The 24,000-nt window shown below is 49.7% G+C and overlaps 10 protein-coding genes across 10 annotated transcripts; 3 read left to right on the top strand and 7 right to left on the bottom strand.

The window, feature by feature from the left end:
• Window positions 1-256: 256 nt before the first annotated feature.
• ASPSYDRAFT_147441 (putative tartrate dehydrogenase) lies at window positions 257-1,475 on the top strand (the record flags this gene model as incomplete). Its single annotated transcript, XM_040841718.1, has 3 exons — window positions 257-497; window positions 572-1,062; window positions 1,134-1,475. 3 exons carry the CDS (start codon window positions 257-259, stop codon window positions 1,473-1,475), a joined length of 1,074 nt encoding a protein of 357 aa, XP_040705042.1.
• Window positions 1,476-1,576: 101 nt separating this feature from the next.
• On the bottom strand, window positions 1,577-2,083 carry ASPSYDRAFT_29732 (uncharacterized protein; the record flags this gene model as incomplete). Its single annotated transcript, XM_040844681.1, has 1 exon — window positions 1,577-2,083. The coding sequence occupies one exon, from the start codon at window positions 2,081-2,083 to the stop codon at window positions 1,577-1,579; it is 507 nt and encodes a 168-aa protein (XP_040705041.1).
• A 363-nt stretch (window positions 2,084-2,446) lies between these two features.
• On the bottom strand, window positions 2,447-3,896 carry ASPSYDRAFT_29731 (uncharacterized protein; the record flags this gene model as incomplete). Its single annotated transcript, XM_040844680.1, has 3 exons — window positions 2,447-2,795; window positions 2,852-3,751; window positions 3,817-3,896. 3 exons carry the CDS (start codon window positions 3,894-3,896, stop codon window positions 2,447-2,449), a joined length of 1,329 nt encoding a protein of 442 aa, XP_040705040.1.
• A 709-nt stretch (window positions 3,897-4,605) lies between these two features.
• pigc (phosphatidylinositol N-acetylglucosaminyltransferase) lies at window positions 4,606-6,208 on the bottom strand (the record flags this gene model as incomplete). The annotated part of the gene is made up of 2 exons (XM_040851901.1): window positions 4,606-5,765; window positions 5,836-6,208. 2 exons carry the CDS (start codon window positions 6,206-6,208, stop codon window positions 4,606-4,608), a joined length of 1,533 nt encoding a protein of 510 aa, XP_040705039.1.
• A 1,543-nt stretch (window positions 6,209-7,751) lies between these two features.
• Window positions 7,752-9,259, bottom strand: ASPSYDRAFT_147610 (pantothenate kinase; the record flags this gene model as incomplete). Its single annotated transcript, XM_040841735.1, has 4 exons — window positions 7,752-8,019; window positions 8,073-8,571; window positions 8,637-8,919; window positions 9,047-9,259. The coding sequence occupies 4 exons, from the start codon at window positions 9,257-9,259 to the stop codon at window positions 7,752-7,754; spliced, it is 1,263 nt and encodes a 420-aa protein (XP_040705038.1).
• Window positions 9,260-10,766: 1,507 nt separating this feature from the next.
• Window positions 10,767-12,988, top strand: ASPSYDRAFT_87785 (DEAD/DEAH box helicase; the record flags this gene model as incomplete). Its single annotated transcript, XM_040851900.1, has 9 exons — window positions 10,767-11,110; window positions 11,162-11,219; window positions 11,285-11,420; window positions 11,470-11,830; window positions 11,881-11,960; window positions 12,016-12,167; window positions 12,239-12,432; window positions 12,485-12,633; window positions 12,696-12,988. The coding sequence occupies 9 exons, from the start codon at window positions 10,767-10,769 to the stop codon at window positions 12,986-12,988; spliced, it is 1,767 nt and encodes a 588-aa protein (XP_040705037.1).
• Window positions 12,989-13,536: 548 nt separating this feature from the next.
• On the top strand, window positions 13,537-15,451 carry ASPSYDRAFT_77458 (polysaccharide deacetylase family protein; the record flags this gene model as incomplete). The annotated part of the gene is made up of 3 exons (XM_040850893.1): window positions 13,537-14,387; window positions 14,436-14,521; window positions 14,603-15,451. The coding sequence occupies 3 exons, from the start codon at window positions 13,537-13,539 to the stop codon at window positions 15,019-15,021; spliced, it is 1,356 nt and encodes a 451-aa protein (XP_040705036.1). The 3' UTR covers window positions 15,022-15,451.
• Window positions 15,213-16,591, bottom strand: ASPSYDRAFT_147393 (glycosyltransferase family 31 protein; the record flags this gene model as incomplete). The annotated part of the gene is made up of 2 exons (XM_040841710.1): window positions 15,213-15,527; window positions 15,602-16,591. The coding sequence occupies 2 exons, from the start codon at window positions 16,589-16,591 to the stop codon at window positions 15,213-15,215; spliced, it is 1,305 nt and encodes a 434-aa protein (XP_040705035.1).
• Window positions 16,592-17,458: 867 nt separating this feature from the next.
• On the bottom strand, window positions 17,459-21,546 carry ASPSYDRAFT_43146 (glycoside hydrolase family 55 protein). Its single transcript, XM_040846597.1, has 10 exons — window positions 20,613-21,546; window positions 20,295-20,507; window positions 19,964-20,243; window positions 19,851-19,916; window positions 19,250-19,789; window positions 18,999-19,191; window positions 18,789-18,943; window positions 18,547-18,727; window positions 18,435-18,468; window positions 17,459-18,378 (listed from the first exon to the last, which is right to left on the bottom strand). Exons 1-10 carry the CDS (start codon window positions 21,096-21,098, stop codon window positions 17,785-17,787), a joined length of 2,742 nt encoding a protein of 913 aa, XP_040705034.1. The 5' UTR covers window positions 21,099-21,546; the 3' UTR covers window positions 17,459-17,784.
• A 294-nt stretch (window positions 21,547-21,840) lies between these two features.
• Window positions 21,841-23,406, bottom strand: ASPSYDRAFT_56585 (putative MFS transporter; the record flags this gene model as incomplete). The annotated part of the gene is made up of 3 exons (XM_040849240.1): window positions 21,841-22,984; window positions 23,046-23,182; window positions 23,236-23,406. 3 exons carry the CDS (start codon window positions 23,404-23,406, stop codon window positions 21,841-21,843), a joined length of 1,452 nt encoding a protein of 483 aa, XP_040705033.1.
• Between the last annotated feature and the right edge of the window lie 594 nt (window positions 23,407-24,000).

The raw sequence follows: 24,000 nt of genomic DNA, 5'->3' as shown, positions 1-24,000 counted from the left end.
TTAATTATTTCTTCTTGTGGCGCTGTGACATCGGGATGTTCCTTGGATAGATCGGACAAAGACATGTCCGCCGCACATATCTTCTCCGGTGCGGGGGCGAAATCGGAGAATTATCCACGAGGTCTGGAAGAAGAGAAAAGTATTTAACAGCCCCTCCCCATTTCTCAGAGGAACCTGACTAAAAGTCACACTTCAAAACCTCATTCAGCTGCTTACTTTCCATTTGGAAGAGAAACGGGTTTTGAAGGCCGACAAAATGACCAAATCATACCGCATCGCAACTATCCCCGCCGACGGCATTGGCCCCGAAGTCGTTGATGCCGGCGTCACAGTCCTGCAAACTCTTGCTGAGAAGCTGAAGTCATTCTCTCTGGACTTCACACATCTTGACTGGAGCTCTGAGACTTTCAAGGCTACAGGCAAATACATTCCTGATGGTGGGCTAGACGAATTGAGGAAGAACGATGCTATTTTGTTCGGAGCTGTTGGCGCGCCAGGTAAACATCACCCCACATTGCACATTATGCTATTGTTAAAGATAAGAGAATCAATGTACTGATATTTAATGTAGATGTTCCCGACCACATCTCCCTCTGGGGCCTCCGTCTCGCCATCTGCCAACCCCTCCAGCAATACGCCAATGTGCGTCCCACGCGTGTCCTCCGCGGCACACAGTCGCCCCTGCGCAACTGTAATGTCGGAGACCTTGATTGGGTGATTGTCCGTGAGAACAGCGAAGGCGAGTACGCTGGTCAGGGTGGACGCTCGCACCGCGGACACCCCTGGGAGGTGGCCACGGAGACTGCCATCTTCTCGCGCCACGGTGTGGAGCGCATCATGCGCTTTGCGTTCGAGACGGCAGCCAAGAGGCCGAGAAAGCTCTTGACTGTTGTGACGAAGAGCAATGCGCAGCGCAACGGTATGGTGTTGTGGGATGAGGTTGCGAACGTTGTTGCCAAGGACTTCCCTGAAGTCACTGTGGATAAGATGCTCGTTGATGCCATGACCACAAGAATGGTGCTCAAGCCCGAGAGTTTGGATACCATTGTTGCCAGCAACCTGGTACGTTTTATTATGTTCCCCTTTGCTATTCTTCTGGTCTCGGTTGATATGATACTAATTATGTGGTATAGCACGCCGATATTCTTTCCGATCTTGCCGCTGCCCTTGCAGGCTCCATCGGTATTGCGCCCACATCGAACCTCGACCCTAGCCGCCAGAACCCCAGTATGTTCGAGCCTATCCATGGATCCGCCTTCGACATCACGGGCAAGGGTGTCGCAAACCCGGTCGCGACATTCTGGACTGCTGCAGAGATGCTCGAGTGGCTTGGCGAGAAGACTGCTGCCGACAAGCTGATGCAATGCGTCGAACGCGTATGCGAGTCCGGTGTACTGACAGCCGATCTTGGTGGAAAGGCTACAACCGTTGAAGTAACCTCCGCCGTTGTCGAGGAGATCAAGCGTTTGGCCTAGTTTTTCTCCCTTTTTGTATCATTATATACCTCGCCGCGAAGTTATGTCGAAAAATAGAATAGAATGAACGTATCCATGACTCCAAAGAAAAAGATGAGCCCTCAACGTCTTGAGCATCTCCACCAAGACCTTGATCGTTCAATCCTCTTTTCTCGTTCCTTTCGCCTAAGCACCCATTCCTCTCGTTCCTTCAGCGACTCGAGCCGGTGTTTGTCTCTCCCGCGCTCGGGAAATTCCTCAACGGCCATGGCTTGCGAGATTCTTTCAAGAAGCTCAACGATACCAATCACAATCGGGACGAGAAGGATGAGTCCGGCTGCATATAATTCGTCCGAGTATCGGTCTAGTAGAGCGTACATTGATTCCTTCATGTGCAAAGTATGGGCGTAACTAGTATTATGGGGTTGTACGCGGGGCTTGTCTGCATGGATGAATGCGCCATGGTTGATTTCGAAAGCCGAAGCCGGTTCTGATCCTGGGTTTGCTTGGGTGTTTTGAAGGAGAGGCTGCTGTAGAGAAGGACTTGAATCCAGGAGGCCAGAGTGGTTGATCGGAATAGCGAGAGAAAGCGCCAGCGAAACGAAGTTGAGGAGGATAAGGGCCCTCATGTTGGCGCGGGCAGCCTGGCTGCAGCAGGACTGGGAGCCTGGAGGAGAGAAAAACGAAGGCCCTGAATTAGCTGCATGGGTTAAGCTTCTCTCAGCTGTACTTATGTGGATTTTTCGAACAGACGCTACCTGGCTGACGGGGCGGAATTAGCTTCACTGCTAAAGTGACTGCTTGGATGGGTGAAGAGGCCCCAACGGCCCCGTGGAGCTTGCAGCACGCGGATTGGCCGCTACGTTTCAGCACTGCTCTAGCAACATTAGAGACAATATTAGACAAGAATTCGTTGAATTTCCAGTTCCCACCTCCGAAGAGGTCAACTACTCTGTATAAGGTTGATTCTCGCTCCCAAACCTAATTCACATTTAACGTTCAGGATCATCGCGAGCCTCCGTGTTGCCACCGCGCTCGGCAACTCCTGCCTGCATCGCCTTCAGATGCTCCCATTTGTATGTATCCTCCCCCAAGCTCCACGCCATAACACCTCCCAGCTTCTCGGCGTCCACAATCTCCTTGAACTTGCGGGTAATTAATTCGGGGGTGTCCCAGGTCCAGAACAGGTTGCTCTTTACATCCATGTAGTACTGGCCGCCCGCTTCCTCGTCGGTCTTGCCGTCCTTGAGCGCGCTTTGCAGTGAACCTTGAATCGACGTACCCTTACATTCGCCGTAGTTGGAATCACAGTTGGCTCCACAGTAGTCGTCGCCCGAGCCACTGTTGACGTTAGCAAACTCTACTACTTTCTTCAAGGAGCGGACTCCGAGACTTACCAACTTCCGTAAATGCTGCAGCAGGACCCAGCAGGGCACTTGGTTTTGGCCTCGAGACCACATTTCTGGTCAGTCGACACCTTCAAGTCTTGCGGCGGTGGAGCCATGTTCTTCGTCTCGAAGGTAATAGTGCCCGACTTCCCGTTGTCGTCTCCGTTGGCGGCCTCCATCTCCACTGTCGGACATCCAATGGGGTGAGTGTCGCAATCTGCGTTCTCTTGGGTGGTGAACCATTTCATATAGTAGGCAATTCCAAGGTTGAGCTTCTCTGGCGGCGCTCCAATTTCAAGATACGCCTTGATAGTATCGTGCGAATCAACGACGCTAGAATGGTGCTTCGTCACGTTGTTGCGGCGGTTCATCAAGTCGTAAGCCATCACGTTGACAAAATCCACAGACGGCCAGATCTTGGGTCCGTTTTCCTCTGTGTACGCGATCATATCCTCTCTTTTACCCGGAGTCGCGATAGTCAGGAGTTTCTCCTTGCCGATTGCCTTGCGAAGAGCCTGGATGAACAGCGGGAACGTCTCGATCTCGCCCACTTTGTCCTTGTTTGGGACCTTCTTGTAATCTTCCCCATTTCCACCAGGGTACTCCCAGTCGACATCAACGCCGTCAAATCCATTGTCATCCAGCATCTTTGCAACGTTCTTCGCGTACCGTTCCCGGGAGGCCTCATCCTTTGCACCCGTCGAGAAACCCTCCGTATCACCCCATCCACCGATCGCAACCAGGACCTTTGTGTCAGGCACGAAACGCTTGCGCATGGTTTCGACTGGCTCAAAGGGCTTGAACGACGACCCTGAGTCCGTGTTGAAGTCAGTGGATTTGGCAAAACCCATAATCGCATGCGTAATGCCCTGCGTTGTGTTGCTGCCAGGAAGGCCATCGGTGTGATATCTGTTAACCAAATTAGCTGACACCGTACTCGCCTCCATCTCCGCTTATGAAGGGGGAGTACTAACTGATCGATATACATCGCAAAGCGGAGACCCGCAACGCACTGAAGGGCCGCCAGGGCCAAAGCAACGGGTTTTAGCATCATGACGCCGATTTTCGTTCCCGTTGATCTAGAAACTCAATAAAAAATAATAATCAAAATAGTTCGCAACACTGAATAGCCAAGGTCGCAAGAAGACGGAGTTATTTAAAACCTCCCACAGACTAAAGCAGCTCAAAGCGCTCCAAGCTCAAAGAGATCACCAGGTGTCAGGCAGGATAAACGAACGCATAGGGGCTGAAACACAAATAAGTAACACAGGAACAGAGACAGGGTCAGTTCGTAGGTCAACAATCGTTCATGTTTGGCCATTGTCTCGATGTCATCTGTTGTGAGGAGGAATGTGAGGTAGGTATGCCAACATTCATAGGTCAAGGCCTGGATAGGCTAGTATGCAGATCGATTCATACCCAGCATTGATGGCAACAATCAGGGCCTTGCATTCCATGTCTCGGAATGCGAATTTAGGGCCCGGATCGAATTAAGGGGCTCGCCAGTCGCCCCTTGTTATTCTACTAACCCCAGTCAATCCTAGGGCAAATGAATTCTTGCTGGCGTAATTCTCAGAATATAATCCTTGGAACCTGGAGATCTAAAGTGCCTATAGCATATCCCGGGGGTCATGAACACTCAGCTCCACAACTTTACTAAATAAATGTTAAAAGCAGTGAATAATTAACCGGGTTCCAAATATGAATGTTCATTATAGATATAGTAAAAATAACAAGCAAAGGGGTATCTCAAATACAGCGCCTCAGTCCCAATGCCGTCGTATAATCGGCCGAGCAGGATCCCACGGCCCCGAGACAACATTCTTATACTTCTGGAGGCTGATGAGCCACCAGCTGCAACCACCCATTGTTAGTGCTGTTAAAATGCTTCCCAGGAATGATCCAATTATCGCACCCATCCATCCACCTCGTAATGTGATCCCAACTGCTCCGCCGGCGAACATAACCAGCGTCAAGGTGAGGAATATGTGCCCAGTCCATGAAATATGACGCAGCTGGCGCCGAAAAATCGGAAATAGACCGAAAACTTCAATAGAGAATAGCATCAGGCTGAACACATGTGTTGTTGACGGGAGACGAGAGGCCAGCACCGTCGACGCCATGACCGCTGCATTTGTGGACAGAGATGCAGGGAATTTGGTGGCGCCCGCGCCCTCCCCGCTTCCGTAGTCGAAGGAGAATATGTTCATGATCAACAACCAGCAACTCATGGCCCAGATAGAGTCACTGGCAGTCGATTTTGTAAGGGACTTTAGGATAGGACTCAGCCCAAGCAGCGAGAAGTAGATGAGAAAAGCTGACTTCACTGTGGATAGTCGTTGCTTGTTTCGCGAGAGAAATGATTGAGGCTGCCAGCCTTGAAAATGAGAAGGCCCTGAAGGGCCATTTGTATATGCTGGAGGAGAACCTGGAGGAGGCGAGCCCGGATCTTGCGCGACAAAAGAATCAGCGCTGAGTCCTGTGCTCTGCCGTCTCAAAGGACCCGGTTCATTTTGTGCCATGCTCAATCCGAGGCCATGGACATGGTTTTCTTTCTGTCCATTCGCCCGTTGCTGGTTTTGTGGGTTCACGGAGCTCATCATGGAACTGGAACTCGATCCGTCATCCCCCTCCATCGCATTATCCGTAGCCCTCCGATTCTCTGAGTGTTCTGTAAACGCCCACCAGTCCCATAGAATCCAACCGACAGCCGTTCCAACACTTCCCCAGCAAACGACCGAGACCGGGCTTACGCGGCCTTGGACAATTCCAACGAAGCAGCAGACGAAGATGGCCACAGAACAGACATGTTGTACAATAACGGTCGAGTCGGCCACTAGCGGCCAGAAGTCGTAAGGACGCACGCGGGGGTTTCTCTGCAGGTGATCGAGGAACGTCTCGGTGTCGGTGTAATTATCAGGATCTATTTCCCCGAAGTTAGTAGGCGCGGACGGAAGGACATAATCACATAATCCCAGCGTTTATATGCATACATGACTGTTTTACCCATAGCAATTTCTTCCAAGCACCCTTCCGCCTTTTCCGTATGCCTGTTCCTCGTAGTTTGCGGTTCTCCTTTCGCGTAGCAGCGCCCGGCACTGCAGGCGGCGGTCGCAGGGCCGCAACGGAAGCAGCAGTGCCAGTAGTCCCGCTCAGGGAACGGAGCGGATCCTCATAATTCGAGCTACTGGGTCGACTCCGGAGAAGGGAGGGGGAGTAGTATGCGTCTTCAGGGGCGAGGCGAGTGGGATCGGGGAGCGCGCGTTGTTCCGCCGATGGATATTTCAGCCCGCCTGTGCGGTTCGGGTGGGTTTCAACAGGGACTGGAGGGGGAACGGGGGGCGGCGAATCAGGCAGAGAAGGCATTGAGGTAGCCTTATCGTTATGCTCGAAGCATGGCGGTCAATCTGGGATAGAAGTAGCTCTTGCGATCGAAATAGACGGAGCAGAGGCGGGCGGGAAATAAACTTGTCACTAAACTCGGGGGTTGTCCGTGCGTGGTTTAGTGCTTTCCGTTTCTGGAATGGTGTTGATAGAGCCAAGTTGTCATCAAGATCCCGCCGGATTCTTATCATTATTTCTATGTATACAATATTGTTCGTACTAGTAGTTTCTCGCCTAGCCTCTATGAGTTTACGACTCGGGAATGTGACTTCAATGGTCAGGGTCTCCCCAATTTCCCTGGCAATATCCTGAGCTTGCCGTACAAGAAGCTTGAATTCGCCCTCACTCCACACGAATATATAATGATGTTTTGGCCGTGAACCAAATTGACTGGAAAGAATCTCCACTTTGATATTTTGATAAAATATGCTGTAGAAAGGGCACGCTCTCACAAAGAAGGCCTTGCTCGTTTTATATTCTTTCAGAGGGAAATCACCAACGTGTTGTAGTTATCGTAGGTTTGATGACAGCTAGTTTGGAAAACAGCCGCGGGCTTTGGGTTGATTGCGGAGGAGGCCCATTATTGTCACTGGCTGGATGAATACGAATATCAGAAGACTTCGCACCAATGTCAGTGGTGTCGCTATCAAAGCCATCGTCATCGTCAGCGTCCGATCTTTCGGCTTGCTTGGTTCCATGATGCCGTTGGACCATCCAACGGACGGATACCGTTCTTGCGTGAAGCGATCGGAAGAACCTACTCCTAAGAAGTATAAGCAAGAGTAAATCAGGGGGATGCTCTGCTGGATCTGGACGAAATGAACAGTTACTTAATCCTGTCCGTTTGTTTCGTCGGATCTGTCTCAAGCCTTGGCGCAGTTGATGGATGGGAACCGGCAGATTCGATTTATCACATCTGGCGTTGACGAGGGATGTTGCTACTTTGAAAAAGAAGAGACTTCTAAAGATATCGGAAATGGAACTGCTCTTGGAAGCCAAGCCAGCAAAAGCCTAAGCAGCAAATAGTAGCAGCCACTTCAGTCTTACAGGCCGAACAAGAAACTTAATTCGGAGGCAACTCATGCCACGCACCCGAGCTTGAACGCTCCCTTTAGGGGCGACAGATAGTCAAACACCTTCTCTATGGATTTTTATGATTGTTGTCCTCTACCCCTGGTAGCTGAAAGATAAAAGTCAAAGGCTTTTCGCGGGACCATGTAAAGATATAGCAAATGATGGCGCGCTGAAACAAAAGCCTGAAAATACGGGAAAAGAATCTAAAAGAAAAGAAAAGCAAAGAAACACATTATCATGGAGTAAGTAGTATTGTTTTGTATACAAAAATGCGCTCGCTGAAATGCTCTGTGAATCTGGCCCGCAGAATAAGACAAAATCAAATCTGGCAAGCGTAATAATGATTGGGATCAGGATGCATAAAATGCCAACATAATCGACGGGTATCAAACGCTCAAAAGTTATTTAGAGGTGACTGATGAGTGTCCCTCCATCTAAAAAATGCCCGTGCTCAAATTCCATTAGCAGGCGTATGCTCGTCAATGCTGTTTCTGCGGCCCCAATTGACTGGCTTCCGACGAAGGAATGCGCCGACTGCGCCGATATAGCCTTCGTGGCGGAGGAAGTACGCTTGTTTCTCGCCCTTGGACCAGAAACGGATAGCATATGACAGCGTGTTCATCGTTTGACGGTGTCCACGAATAAAAGATCCACCGAAGTAGATATGCTGGACTTGGTGCTTCTCAGACTGGAGGTAGGCGATTTGTCCGATGTTGTTACTGGCAAAGTTAGTGATGGTCGTTTTGTACCGGGAATGGCTTTAGCTTATTACCTGATGGCATATAGTAGACTCCGGCTCATATCCTCATGTTTAAACATCAAATCGTCGTCGGCAGGCTCTGTTCCATTCTCCGTTCCCCCTTCGTTTTCCTTGTGTTGCGCCTCGCTCTGTAGCCGGAATACCTTTCCGAAAGTGCTTGCAATAGCGGTGCTCTTCAGACCAATCTTGCCGTAATCCATGCCATAGATGTCACCGACTAGCATGTCCACTCCGCTGTTATCTCCTCGGTCCGCCATTGCCAACATGTCGTCAAAAGTTCGGGCACCTGTCAATAACGACATGATACCCCAAAACGTTCCACCACCTAGGTGAGTGCCCCCAACACGTTGGAATTGTTTTGGCCCTGACACTTTGATCATGGAAACACCGGAGCCGATGTTTACTAAGAGGTATGGATACACATCCGGTCGGGCCTCGGCAAATTGCATCGGCTCGGTTTCACTATATGTAAATATTTCGTTCGGTATTTCGGTGATGAAAAAATCAAGCCCTAGGTAGAAGTCAAATTAGCTTTTCGCTCTCCCGGTTGTAGTTTCCATGGTAGATAGGCCATACCCGTGATGAGACATTCCATTTCATCTTCTCGCATGATGTTCACGTTTAACGTCTCCTTGAGTTTGTCGTAATATTTGTAGGCCCCGCCACCAGTAGCGACGACACATAGTTCCTCTTTGGAGCCCCCATTGAGGCCCCGGTGCTCTTCCTTGAGTTGTTTGATGAATTCCAGGCAAAGGTGTATCCGGTCGGTCTCGAAGTTAATAAAGTTCAACCGCCCGCCATTGTCTGGCGAGTCCAGTTCGCGTGTGAAGTAGACCAGTTTCGCTAGCGAGCCTCCAATCTATCGAGCATCACAGTTAGTTGTCAGTTACACAGTGTGCTTCGTTGACGGTCGGCAAAAACGCGATTGCGGGGAGAGTGCAAGGTGCGGGGAACCACGGAGGCAAGAAAAAATCCAGGGATCTTACATCGACGGCAACATGGCTCACAACGCCGGTGTGGTGAGGCAGGCGAATGTCCTGACCCTCGTAATGGACGCCATCAGTCCTTACAGGGCTTTTGGAACGGGGGTCATCGTCGACGATAAAGGCACCCTTGACATTGATCTTGACAGATCCTGGGTTGGTAATGGCTTGCTCAAGCCGAGGGGTTCGGGCGGGATTTGTGTCCTCGGAGGACATGGTGCTATCGCGACAGGTCTGGAGTCGAAATTGAGGAAGAATTGGCGTCGAAGAGCAAGTACTTCAACTGGAGCGCGGAATAAGATTATAAAAGAAGGAGCCCAGCTGATGTTCCTTTTCCATGTCAATGTCGGCGGTATGGAAGTTCCCGTGATGGTCCGTACGGCGTATATCTCCTTCTGCCCGGAATTTGTTGAGAAGCTTGGGTGGAACCAAACTGAGCAGGCCGAGGATAAGCTGTGGTCTAATCAGCGGGCGGCACTCTAATTCCAAAGAGTAACCGGTCAAGCTTCCCGGTGTCGTTTGCATCCTCTGGCAGCCTCGGGCTTTATTTCAATATGATCGCGGCTGACTCTGAGAGACGAAAATGACGTCTGCCAATTATTTATCGGTAAGGCTGCGTTTATCCTCAGGCATCGACTCTCTTCCGTCTCCATTATTATGTACATGGCTACTTCGTACATCGGCAAAATCATTGAGAAGACGGGCATTAGAAACACCGAGACGGTTAAAATTATCCTACCAAGATGACTACACTGGTATTTACAATATAATCAAACAAATTTTCTCAGTAAAAGTAGTGGATTCTTTGGTCTCGCTTCCACTGTCAGGTTGTACCGTGAGGTGCACGTATTGGGATATGGATGGCCGAGGGCAATGGAGTAACGGACTTTTTTTTTAAAAAATTTTTACCTGAGAATGCTGTTGGTCAAAAAGTCCAGACACTGTAATGAATTTTGGTTTGATGTATTCAATAAGCCTTCAGAGTTAGACTACTCATGTTCATCTTGCAAACGCATATACGCATGTACCCGTATCTGCCACGCCCAACGGAGGAAACAGAAGATTGGAACCCGGAAAGGTCGCGACCTCTTTAAACCAAGCCTTTGACAATCATTCTATTTCCCTTCTGGACCGTGTTGGTAACCCCGTTGTTCTTCGGAGTCAGCAATTCCTCTGGAGCACCACCTCACTTCATTTATGGCAACCTGACTGTAGCATAGAAACTCGGTGTATAGCTTCATATCCTGTCACTCATCAACTTGGTTTGACAGCTATGTGTGCAGTACTAACTCCTTTCAATTATATCTACTGCTGTCCCACTGTGAAGTAACCTACTACAGCGACCTAACCCCCCACAAAAATAATCTGAAAGAGCATGGTTGTTGTGTTTGTTTGTAGCCAGATTAAAAACATGCTCACCTCAGTAACCAAATTCAACCTGTCATGCTCAGTGAAATTTCTTCTCTTTCACCCTGGTGTTGTGTTTTTCTTTCGCGTAGGCGTGGTTCTACCCACCTTCTCTCCTTTCCCCCATCCCATCTTCCTTCTACCTTTCCTCACACCATCTCTGCTCGAACTCTGACTCGAGCTTGATTCCTCAAACATCCACCCAAGTAAGTCATTTGCATTTTCACTTTTCTGACTACTTAAATGTCCTGCCTCGTCATTTAGTTTGGAATGCTGACTTTTATCTCCCGTCGGAAGGGCCACCCTTCCAGTCATCATGGATGACACTGGCAACTTCGAGGTGTCTTCGGTGAGAGACGCCCTCGCAGATGTCACCAATGATCAAAACAACAAAAACATCGAGGCTGCTGTCATAGCTCGTGAGAGAGGCTGGATTGCGCCTGAAGCTTTGGACTATGACAAGTACAAGTTCGCACCTGCGGATAAACTTGCAGAAGGTGGTGAGAGCCTGCAGGAAGAATCTGTCCCTGAATGGGCGGCAAATGCTGCGAAATACGAATGGAATGACGAATATGGTGATGTTGGCCCAAAGAACCCCAGGCTCGAGGAACAGCTGTTCCGTAGTGAGTTCATCAACCGAACCGGCCTCAAGATTGGAAAGTGAGTGCACCCCCTGTGTTACTCTTCATTGGATATACTAACAGATCATAGCTTGCGAAACATCGAGGTCATTGCCGAGAGTCACGAGAGACCCAACCCAATCAAAAGTGTAAGCATCATCCTTTCTTCCATCGTGATGCATTCCGCACTGTGATAGTGACTCTATGCATAAAGTTCGACGACGCGGGTATCCACCCCATCGTGCGCGAGAACATTAGTCTTTGCGGCTATGAATTTCCCACTCCCATCCAGGCGTACGCTATCCCTGCAGTTCTTACCTCGCACGACCTCATCGCCATAGCTCAAACCGGTTCGCGTCCATCAAAAATCCATATTTGCTGTCTTGCTAACCCTACCAGGCTCGGGCAAAACGGCTGCATTTTTGATCCCAGTTCTTTCTCAGTTGATGGGAAAGGCGAAAAAGCTGGCAGCACCACGCCCTAACTTGGTTGCTGGGTTTGACCCGAGGACTGATAGCGTTCGTGCTGAGCCACTTGTCCTTATTGTGGCACCAACTCGCGAGCTGGCCACTCAGATTTTTGATGAGGCTCGGCGCCTTTGTTATAGATCGATGCTTCGTCCCTGCGTGGTTTACGGCGGTGCTCCTGTGCGCGACCAGAGAGACGAGTTGCAGAAGGGCTGTGATATCCTCATTGGAACCCCAGGAAGGCTCTTAGATTTCATGGATAAGCCGCATATACTCTCCTTGCGTCGTGTAAAGTATGATGCCCAGGAAAACGTGCAACGAACACCTTTAACCATACATTTAGGTACACCATCATCGATGAAGCTGATGAGCTCCTCCAGTCGGACTGGGAGTCTGATTTCACCAAGATCATGTCCGGTGGAGGTAAGCTACTTTTCCTTCTCTCCCAACGCCTACCCCGTACTAATAATAAACACAGACATGAATGAGGATGCTGACCACAGATATATGATGTTTTCGGCGACTTTCAACAAGGAATGCCGCGTGCTCGCTCGCAAGTTCCTTGCAGACGACCATGTTCGCGTTCGTATTGGTCGCCCCGGAAGCACTCACATCAATGTGGACCAGAATGTATGTCTTCAAGGTGGATAGAGTCCCATGACGTGTTGCTAATAAACTACCTTCTTTCTTTTTCTTGATAGATTGTTTACGCAGAGCCCCACCTTAAGAAGCAATGCCTCTACGACTTGCTTCTTGCTATGCCCCCTTCTCGCACCCTTGTTTTCGTGAACTCGAAGCAACAGGCGGACCTTATTGATGACTACCTCTACAACCTGGGCCTTCCTAGTACTTCGATTCATGCTGACCGTACTCAGCGCGAGCGCGAGGATGCTTTGTAAGTTGGCACTCACCCTCAAAATGATACATCAAATGCTCATTCCACGTAGGCGTGCTTTCCGCGCCGCTAGATGCCCAATCTTGGTAGCCACAGGTGTTTCTGCTCGTGGTCTAGACATCAAAAACGTTATGCATGTTATTAATTATGACCTCCCCAGCTACATGCATGGTGGGATCACCGAGTACATTCATCGTATTGGTAAGTAAGCATTGTTCACTTCGTTCCTATTTAGGGCCAGAGAAAGGCTTAACATCTACTAGGGCGCACTGCGCGCATCGGCAATGAAGGTCTCGCCACCTCGTTTTACAACGAAAAAGACTCCGACCTTGCACCCGATCTCGTCAAAATCCTGATCGAAAGCAAGCAGAATGTGCCCGATTTCCTTGCTGATTACAAGCCGGAAGGTGAGGTGGTGGACTTCCACGACGACGATACCGATGACGAGGGAAACGAAGAATACGGAGCTACCGACAATGGCGGGAATACCGGCGGTTGGGGTGGTATGGACTCTACTCAGAATGAAGCCGCTGCAGCTCCATCCGGCTGGGAGTAGTTTATCTTTGTTATCTCGCTAGTTGCGCAGTCACCGGCCGAGACTATGAAAGGTCTGCCAGACATGGAACGACAGTCCTCTGTCTTTCAGTAAAGTGAATGGTTCGATGATGGTTGATGATGTTGCGCTAGATTTAGTTTGTTTGCTCTTTTGTTTCTTGATTCTGATAACTGGATTAAAAAGCCCAAGGCCTCCTGTCTCTGTTCGACTTGGAGAGATTCAGTTTAGCAATCTAATAACGCTAAGTCTTTTGAACAGTCCTTTTCTCAATAGAATGCAGCAATGTAACTTCCTCGTTGGTATTGGTGGCTATGGAGGCCGTTGCTTCCACTTAGGGACAGGCGATGGTACGGTTGGTACCTCACAGTATGGGAGACTTGGAGCCCATCTCAATACCACACTCCCTGCCCGCTATCAGGCGCCTCACTTATATACAAGGTATTCCTAACGTTCCATATTCAGCACCTTCAAGAGCCCGTCGGATCCAGTCAACTGAGGACGCCACTATGAGGCCATTGGTATCCACCAACCAGGCGGTCCTAATCTGGATGTGCCTCATTGCAGTACTGAGTCCTCTCCTTTTTACCCTTGCTGTGGAATTACTTCCACCGCCGCCGATACCTGCCGATTTCACTGCTACATTAATACATAACTATACCGTACCGCGAAACCATAGTACTGCCCTGGTGGTCGATTCATTTACCGATCCAGAGCATAACGACCTCGGATTTTGGCACGGCCCCAGTACCAATTTGGTCAGCGAGCCTGGCAATGGCTATATCCGTCTTTTCCCTACAGATCCAGATCAAAACTACCACACGGAGCTTGGTCCCGCGACATGTTTCGATATGCGTCCTTACCAGAATATGTACCTTCATATAGTATTCTCCGGGTCTACAAAATTCACCGTCTCCTTAAACCAACACAATGAGAAGTGTGATTCCCGCCGAAGCCCCTTCCTACAGACGTGGGACAGCATTGAAACAGAGCGCTATGCACGGGGAAACGACATATATGTGCCACTAAATCATTTCGAGATCGACCAGTCCCGGACGGTTTCGATTTCGTTCCATGGGTTTTTCTCGGAAGAAATGGTGACGCTGTACAGGGTGGAAATCGTGCCGGAGCTCCCAAAGGGGTTCTATGTGCCCCCCAAACTGGAGACCGGAAAGCTTTTCTTTCACTGTACGAAACCGAATTCTTTTGCGTTCGGGATTGACGATGGAATGCCACACTTGGTACAGGACGTCATAAAGATCTTGGAAGAGGAAAAGATCTTGGTTACCTTTTTTGTAGTTGGCGCTGGGCTCCGGGACAAGGAAGCCAATTTCACGGATGTGTACAAAGAAATGCTGCAAAGAGGTCATCAAATCGCCCTACATTCGGATACACACCAGCAGTGAGTGTAACCCCAGTCAATTAAGGACGACACTGACATCTCAAAAAGGATTGAAGGTCTCGACACCGTCAAGGGTATCGACGAGGAGATTGTCCACAACGTAGAGACTTTTCAAAGACTGCTTGGGATTGAATGTACGTGTTTATTGTTTATAACCTTTTCGTGAAAATCTGCCTACCCTCATCTAGTAGCAACATGGCAGCTGACGTGAATAGCTCGTTACTTTCGTCCGCCCTACGGCACCGTTGGTGCGAGAACCCGGCAGCGGCTGGCAGCGTACATAAAAGATCCTTATGTGATCAACTGGAGTGTTGATGTGGAGGACTGGTTATGGGCAGAGAGCAAAACGCCGGAGCGACAACGTGATGCGTTCTTCCGAGACGTGGGCCGAGGAGGAAATCTCGTCGTTATGCATTACCTGAACTCTACAACCGTCCAGTACTTCCGAGAGTTTATCCGATTCGTCAAGAGCCTCAACGTCGATATCATGCGAGTGGACCAGTGCTTGGAGGATCCCAAGAGTCCCCCATTTGATCCTAGCCGGTACCGTGAACGGGGGACCGGGCGATACAGGATTCAGTCGAATAGGAAGCCTGGGGACAGTCATTACCAGGATCCGACAGGACAAGTTTGAAGGAGAGTTTTTGTCATTTTGTTTTGACTTGAATTATTCTACATGTACAGGCAACAGAATCAGTGACCAACGCGGAGTTGTAAAACACTCATTAGCAACCACATGGCTAGATCTGATGTGTTAGAAATACAGAAATCGATGCTTTTGGAGCGTCAAATTTATTTCGACCCGCGAAAAGAATAGAAATCAGATCATCGTCCAAAGTCTGGCCGAGCACATTTAGGTGCCTGCTTTACCATCTTCTCTATTTTATTAATGACCCATCCAGACCGAGCATCGGAGGAGCTCGACCCAAGTCGTGGCGTCGCACCGGTATAACATTTCCCACCGCGCATGACGAATTGCACACAGTCGGTGGATTTTTCGCAGTAGGACTGGCATTCCTGGAATGTAGATGCTAACAATTGTTCCTTGTCACTAAGGTTATCCCAGCCATCTCGGACGTTGGAGAGTTCGGGAAAGATAAGCTCCTTGAAAACGTCGCTATGCAGGAGAGGTTTTGAACCCTATACAGTTGAAAAAAAATGTCATCAGCCAATTGAGCACGGGGGAAAAAGGGTGGGTATGGTGTATAATTTACCTTTGCTAGCCTCCGTTGCTCAAAGTCGTGCAGAAACTTGACATCACTGGGTGACAAGTGGTGGAAAGCGACAGCTGGGAAGCACCACGGTCGTCTGTAGAACGCGGTTGTGAACTCGTCGAGCTCCCCGATATTGGTGTTCTGAAGAATGGGCCATGAGAATGTCAGGTCTACGCCGACGTTCGAGAGGACTTTCCCTAGCACGCAGTCCCCGGCCCAATGGGCATCGGTGTACTCGTGCAGTTCGACGGAGTTGTCGTCGTATTCATCCACCGCGCGCTTCATTGCCGGGTTTGAGATCATGAAGCCCGAACCGCCGTGCGCGAAAATGACATCCGCGATTTGGGTTTCCGTACCGATGTAAAGCGGCTTAGAGGCGTCGAAGCGCTCTAGCCATGCGAGGAGGGTTGGCCACGAGTAGTATGTGTCTGCCTCCATGAACACGTACCATTTGGCGTCTGGCTTGCGCAGGTAAGCTTCCTTGACCATGGGAAGGAACTTCCATTTATCTAGCTTCCAGCCTGGGTTGTTCGGTTTGCCAATGGCGGAGTTCGCCTCGTCGGCAAAGTCTTGCGATTCCAGACCTTTGCGGCCGTTCTCTTGGAGACGGTTGTAGATTTGGAAGTCTGCGACTGTGTCTTTCACGATGGGGTCGACGCCGCGGAGTGCATCGTGGATTTTGACCCCGTTGATTTCCTCTTCAAAGTCGGAGAAGATGACGTAATTGGGGATGCAGCGGAGGGTCGTTTGGAAATGCACAGGGACTTTCTCGAGGGCCTCTGTGACGCCAGTTTTCATAACAACGAGGACATCCTCAATCCCCGGGAGTGAGGGACACTGGCTCTTCTGGTTGGAACTGCCGTGTGCATTATGTGAGGACGTGGTCGTCGTGTCGGGGACGGTTCCGAATGTGAAGTGGTAAATGAGGAAAACGGCGAGAAGCGTTGCGACCACGGCGATACGGCGACGGATACCGCGGTGGTAACTCATTCTTCCTAGCAGTGAAGTTTTTGCGAGACTTGATTATACGTAAACCGGCCGAACTTCGAGATTTCCATGCATCTTTGGGTCGCCTCCTCTGTATCCTTCTCTTTCTGCTCTCGTGTCGCCGGCGTGGGTGCGAGGTATAGATGTAACTCAGCGCTCGGTCGAGGGGGGAGGATGGAACGGTGTTTAAAGGAGCGACGAGGAATTGGCGAGAAAAGAAAACGTTGCCAGATGGACGGGTGAATTCAGAAAGGGCGGAGAGAAGATCGACGTTGTCGCTTGTTCTTAAAGGGAGAGAGTATGGAGGATCATCGGGCCACGCCTCATAGCGAGGGGAAGCTTTCGAAGATCTGAGGAGCTGTGATGACGCGTTTAGTCCGTTTCACAAGTAAAGAAAGAGCCCATGGGCACTGTCAGCTTCTGAAACTGGGCCAAAGTGGAGCAAGACAGCGAAAGATTGGGACGAAGAAAGAATAAACGATCGAGGCTAAGTCGACAAGTGGGCACTTTGGCTTAGTGCGAGACACCGACAAGGGGGAATGAACAGTGAACAGCACTCAGCCGAACTCAGTGAGAAGGCTATCAGGCTGACAGATAATTCGGAGTCGACCGCTGGCCATTGTTATTGCAGCAGGTGAGCACAAGAGCCTTGGGAATGCCGATCACTGGGAAACTCTGTCCATCTCAATAAATTCCGGGTTGATTCCAGGTGAAGAGCACGAGGAATGAGAGGTCAGATTAAAAATGGGGCGGCGCTGGATCGAATAATGATGATTGATGGCCTGATGGCCTCAGGACAAAGATAAGCATGCATAATCTTGTGTATTACATAATACATATAATGCACCCAACTACAGTTATACGTAATGTCCGAGCATGTGATCAATTTTTAATAGACGACCTTTTACAAGCAGGAAACTTGATAAATTGTTAGGCAAATGCTACCATGCAGATAAACACCCAAATAACAGTACCATCGGTGCGATGTTCTGCGAAGTAGATCGCTGTAGATTAACTATACGTCTGTCGGGCAACCCCGCTCTTGTCCCAAGGTTTGCCCTGGCCTGACGTTTCAGTTAGCCCTAAAACCCGCTTCCTCACCTCTGATGGGAATAAACTTCAGAAGCAATAAAACCAGGCTAGATCATATGATAAACTATAAACACGTCACTACACGTAGTATCATGGTCGGCAGATTAAAACAACCGAGAAGATACATTTAGCGGTGCTTGGCCATGAGAGGGGACATCGAATACTGATACCTGAGCCCACGCTGGATGAGACGTGACTCCCAGGTTATCAGTAGACAAGATCCCTTGGCCATCAGACACCAAAATATACTCTGCTCCAATAGCGATGATATGCTGTAAACGGACATTATCGTAGTTGTTGTCGAGGTGCCACAAGGTCTCCTGGCAAGCATGGTGGTCGATGCAGTCTTGAGTGTATGAGCTAAACCAAGAGTATGTGCCCGCACTGCCGATGTTGATATTTTGGCTCTCCGTGATGATAACTGCCCAGGCCTCGTCGCAGCCGTTGAAAGTTCCACCACTGCAGGTATAGGCTGGATCCGAATCATAGAGACCGACTTGGTTGTTGAACGGTGCTGGTGGTCTAGGGTTAGGCTGGTAGTAGGGCGGCTCTGTTTGGATGATGGTGGTGAAGATATTTTGGGCGCGATGGAAATTGTATTGATAGAATACGCTGTGCTCTGAGGATGTGCCATAGAGCCAAGTAGCAGAGGTACTTTCGATCAACATTCCACGAGCGACATATATACTAACCTGAGCCTAGTTTTAAGTTAGTAGGAACGGCGCTTGGCTGTGGCTTGGAGCGAGACACAAACCATATCATTGTAAGCATTATTGAGGTCAGGGTCACTGGGAAATTTGGTGTTAGTAAACAGTAATCTAATATACCGATATCATAACTTCCAGCAGGACGGGAGACGGGCGTACTCTATCATGTGGTCAGCCACCCAGAGCCACATGTTCTCAAAATAACCTGAAGCCTCCGGCGTAAGGTGAAGCATGAGACTTGCTGCCTGGCAAGAAGCTGGATTCGTCCCAGTTGTCAAGGCGGGACATTCTTGTGGAGTTAGAGAAGTTCCAGTCGCACCACCAACGCGAGCATGAACATCTAGTACGAGACGATTGTAAGTTTACCTGCCATAAGGTGTAGGATATCCGTCTTCACATACCCCACAGTGCAGCAGAACCAGGGCTAGCTGCTTTAACATTCCATTGCATCAATACCACCCCGGCCGTGCCCCCTTTCGTCGTTAAAATTAGATCCTGCATTTCTACAGTACCCACGTCGCCTCTATTACCGATCTGGAGCATGACCCGTGGGTTACTATGGTCTTTGGGTTAGTGATGACCATTCTGTCTTTACATGAAGTATGACATACCTTGCGTCGGAGAAAGAGTCCCCAAAGGCAGCAAATTGTGACCAGGCTTCTCCATGAATTTTAGCATCTTTTGGAACCACCACTGTATCAGTCAGTATATAAGTGCCAGCATCCACGAATATAATTTTGTTTCCATCCCCGTAGTCGTTGAATGCGCGTTGGATAGCAACCGTATCATCCGTGACACCATCACCTGCGTCCAGTCAGTCAGTAAAATGAAGAGATGAGGAGTAGGCTAAAAGAAAACCAACCTCTGGCGCCGAGGGATTTAAGCTGGACAAAATCACCGATGGGCCTATCTGCATACTGGTTTTTCTTCCGCTCAAAATATGGCAGATTATTCAGGCCAGAAACCCGCTCCCCGAGTAGTGATCCTTCTCGAGGATATGAAAGAGAAGCCCCCGAAGTCCAAGATCGTGTCCCACCAGTGTATGTGGCGCCGAGGACCCAGTTGTCATAGTATCCGGGCCCCAAATACGTGGTACCAGCAGTATCCACGATGGATCCATCGATCCTAGTATTGTCCAAGACCAAACCAGTGGTACCAGAACCAGGAGTTGCAGATGCGGGTGCTAAGATTATGGCGGTAGTCACATTAGTGAATAGGGAGTCCACAAAGGAGACAGAACCAATATTGCCATCACCATCGCTATTGATAAGACGGAAACCAACATCAGCACCTTCGACGTGGAGGGATTTCCAGACCCAGGCCCAGTCCCAGATAATTTGAACTGCCGTTGAACAACCAATAAAGGTCATTCGATGAGCACTAAATTGTTGGTTTCCACCATCTTCCTTGTTAGCCCGTAGGGGTGTAGGGGCGCGGAATTGGGACTAGAATTAGCGACTCACAGAAGCCAAAATTACCACCCCGAAATGTGATGTCGGACATCATCCCGCCACTTCCATTCTCCGAGACTGCCCTAATGTCAATACCAAAGCGGTTGGATTGAAGGCGAACATACATATCCCTTGTTGTGTGGTACCAGTCGAGGCAATCAGCTCCACTTCCTGCAGACTAGTAGCTTGTGCTATTTGGTAGTGAATAGCACAGACATACGCATTCGGGTCCGTGGACGTGATGTCGATACGGAGGTTGCGGATTTGGCTGTAGAACCGTGCGGTGTTGACATAGTACTCGGCATCACCGCCATCAGGCCCAGTACCGCCCACATACTGGTTAGTTGAGAGGACTCCCAAGCCTACGAAACTGCTCGCTGCTTTGATGGTCGGCCAATTGTTTGCCTGAATGCGTTAACAATTAATGAAACTATGGTAGCGCAGGGTTAAACTTGCATCGCCAATGATTTGTGTCGCAAATAGGACTTCGATGGTGCTGGAAACGAGGTATGTCCCTGGAGGAAAGTATACGATAGCGTTCTTTCTGGTTGAGCCATTACATCCTGCACCGCAACGGTTACCGTCGTTGATAGCGGCTTGGATGGCGGCAGTGGAATCCGTTGCTCCAGTTGGATCAGCATGGTAGTCATCAACGACATTTCGGAAGACCTGTTAAGAGATTGCGTGTCAAAGCGTTTGTCAAGGTTGAAGAGGCAAGGAGCGAGAACGGAGGTGGGATAATTGGAAGACGGGCAATTTCTCTTTTATGCTCACTTTATACTGCGCGTCATCACCCCAAGGAACAGTTCCCTGGCGTCTGATGTCCTTCATCCAGAACGTCCCCTCTGCTCGCGTTGCCAGTGCAGCGGATCCAGTAGCCAATTTGCTTGCCGTGTCAGCTTCAGCGACAAGGGCTGCAGCATGTGCAACTTCTTCGGTAATCTGAAGGAGAGGAGGATAACCATGATCGTTTCTTCGGGTAAGGTTCGCACCAGTATGCAGCCTATGGGTATCATGAACAGGGTTGTCAAGACGGGCTTTGTTGAGCTTTGTCATTTGATTGAGGGCATTTCGGACCACCTCGCGCGCCTCATCAATGCTTTCTTCGGTTGCTTCATTGAGTAAAGAATGACGAGAGCTAAATCTTGGATGGAAGATAGAAGGTGATTCCTCCTTCCGCGAAGTAGCCAGAGCGTCGACAGCAAAGGCCTGCAGAAGGGTGCAAGCCCCGAGGACTTTGAGGAATTGAATTCTAACCATACTGGCACACGGGCTAGCCTATTCCCATAAGCCCCGTCGTGGATACGCCGGAGTCGAATATTTGAGAAAATTCAGAAACCGCTCTTCTAGCTGGCGGATCACCTTCCTTTTAAGAATTATACAATGCACTTTCCAACCTGGGGACGGGGGCTAAGGCAGTACTTTCCTTATATAGCAGCGACGATAAGGGCAAGGAGTGTTATTGTTACACTGCAAGCAGTCGATGCCACCCGACCCCCTTAACAGCATTCCCCTTAGCACCATCCGCACTGCGCGCACTCATAGCGTGCATGAGGAGAATCCATGGCTAATAACTCCGAAAGTGTGAGCCGTCCTCGACACGACCCTAATTAAGGCTGGAAGATATACAGTAGTGTACGTGGCCTAGCTAGCGAAGCGACAAGACACAGAGTGCCGTCCCATGTGTGACTAGTGGCGTGGAAGAAATAGTAGAGAGCCCATGTAACCCAAGCAGCATGGCTCATACCGTGAAGTTATACATGGTCAGGCCTCACCTGTCACCAGACGCGGACCCCCGCATTTCGGCGCTTTACAAAGAAATAACTCCGACGGGGCTGTTTCCCTTCTTCCGATTACTCGAGCCCTCGAGAATGTTTTTATTATTGCAGAATGAGCTGCATTTGCACGTTACGTTCTTCTGGCTGAACTAACAAAGTCCTCAATGCAGCACGGTATTTGGACAAGATCAGGCTCAATATCGCACCAAATGGAGCCCAAAGCCTCAGTATGCATAGAGATTGATAACCCCCGGATCAGCTGCCCGCAGCTTCTTATTTTGCCTTGCGAGGATCAATCGCATGACCCACGCCAATACAACAACGCCGGCCGAAAACCCAATACTGGCATACATGGCAGTCGCAAACCTCGGAGCATCGCTGTCGGGCCACAGATATGGTGTGTACACACTGGCAAGGTTGCCCAGGGTATTTGCCATTGCAATGGACACGGCTTTTTTCTCATCAGTCTGCCCTAGTGTCGCCGCAACCCAGGCAACGTTGATGTTATTGACCCCGTACGTGGCACCAACAAACAGTATCATAGCAAAGTACCGTGCCCCAATGTTCAACGTCCCGCATGCGACCGCAAATCCAACGATCGCAAGCAACTTGGAAATCGTGACGTGCCAAGTTCTTTCGTTAAAGTGGCCGGATGACCATGAAACCGCGACTGAAGTGAAGGTGGCCAGGAGATACGGCGGACAAGTGAGAACAAGGGTTATAGTTGAGTTGAAGCCAAGTGTTTCAACGACTGTTGGCATGAAATTCTTGAACCCGTTGGCAGAGAGATGAAGATTGCTCATCAGGGCGAAAACCCAACAGCGATAATCCGAGCACGCGTCTCGAAGCCCAGTCCAAACGCTTGTCCCCTCTTCTTTCTGTGTCGTGTCCCGCGCGATGCGGTCGTGAGCGAGCTGTCGTTCCTCTGCTGTAAGCCAAATAGTCTCCATTGGGGAATTTGGAAGGAGAAAGAACGCAGCGATAGCTACCGCTACAGTCACGACGCCCTGAATCAGAAACAGCCACTGCCAGCCAGCAAGACCATGCTTCTTATCCAGAGTCGCAAACACAGCAGCAGAGATGAGTCCGGAGAATGCACTGGCCAGCATGTTCCCTGTATAAAGGATTGCCATGCGGGTGGTCGCCTCTTTGCGGTTATAGAAGAGCGATATCATGAACAAGGCTCCAGAATAGAATGGTGCCTCCACAATACCAAGTATAAGCCTGCAAGCGAGCATTCCGTGGTAATCTTTTACCAGGCATGTGAGCGTTGATACAATCGCCCAGGCCATCATGAATCCAGCCATATACCACGCCGGCTTGACGCGATTGAGAATCATGTTGGAGGGGATTTGCCCAGCAAGATACCTTTGAACGAGACATGATCAGAATATAGAATTAATCACAAAACAAAAGGGATAATCCTTACCCAACAAACAGAATGCTAACGCAGGTATTATACTGCGTGCCCACCAGATTCAGGTCTTCAGTGAGACTGTTAAGTTTGCCGTTGACGAGGGCATTTCGATCCAGGAAGTTGAGAAAATACATCGCCCAGACCGTTGGCTGAAAGCAGTCAGACGACCATTGCACAACGGAAGAGGATAGATAGGCCAAACCATCATATAACAGTCAATCTTCCTGACAAGGGCGATTTCCCTGGGATCGACTTTGGCGGCTGACCCGAACTTGTCGAACTGTGGAATTTGCTCGCTCTTCTCGACATCGCCAAGATGCTCGGCATAAGGGCCTTCCTTCTCGATGACACCATGACGAGCTGGGTCTGCCATGGTAGCAATGTTTACTGAGTTGAACTTCGTAATAGAACGTCTTGAGTGGGGAGGGATAATTTCTCGTCAGTATCGAGCGACCCGGTGGGCCCTGATATACTTCAGATCTCGAGGCCTCCACGCCCCCGCATCAATAGAATCTGGGGTAAATGCAACTCTGGAAACCGCTGAATGAAAGCTGCCAGATCCGACTGGACGAGTACTCTCCGGAAACACAGCAGACCAATCGGGGCGGCCACATTTGCAGCTGGTTCTGAGGGCCGGGTTGTTTTGTCCATCCCTTTTAGTCGTAGGATGCCAGTTTTCCGAACTGTGTTCGTTTATAGCTTCTCGGAAATGCCATGCGACTTCCAGCTTCTCTAAAATTGTTCTCGGAACCTTGGACAGCATCTTGAAAGCTTCAGTAACTTTACTCTTCCAATCGGAAACTCGTATATACCCGATGGAACCGTACCCGGGGCTGGCTCTGGCAACATTCCAGCAAATAATAGGCACCAGTCAACTAATATGTTGTAAGAAAGCAATATCGTTCGGTTCTGAGGGTGGATCTAAATGGCGGACATCACGATAGAGAGAATTTCTGGGGCTGACTGA

The sequence above is a fragment of the Aspergillus sydowii genome, assembly GCF_001890705.1.
Source record: "Aspergillus sydowii CBS 593.65 unplaced genomic scaffold ASPSYscaffold_3, whole genome shotgun sequence".
Taxonomy (NCBI): Eukaryota; Fungi; Ascomycota; class Eurotiomycetes; order Eurotiales; family Aspergillaceae; genus Aspergillus; species Aspergillus sydowii.
The sequence above is the reverse complement of the archived record's forward strand: the minus strand, read 5'-3'. Positions and strand labels throughout refer to the sequence as shown.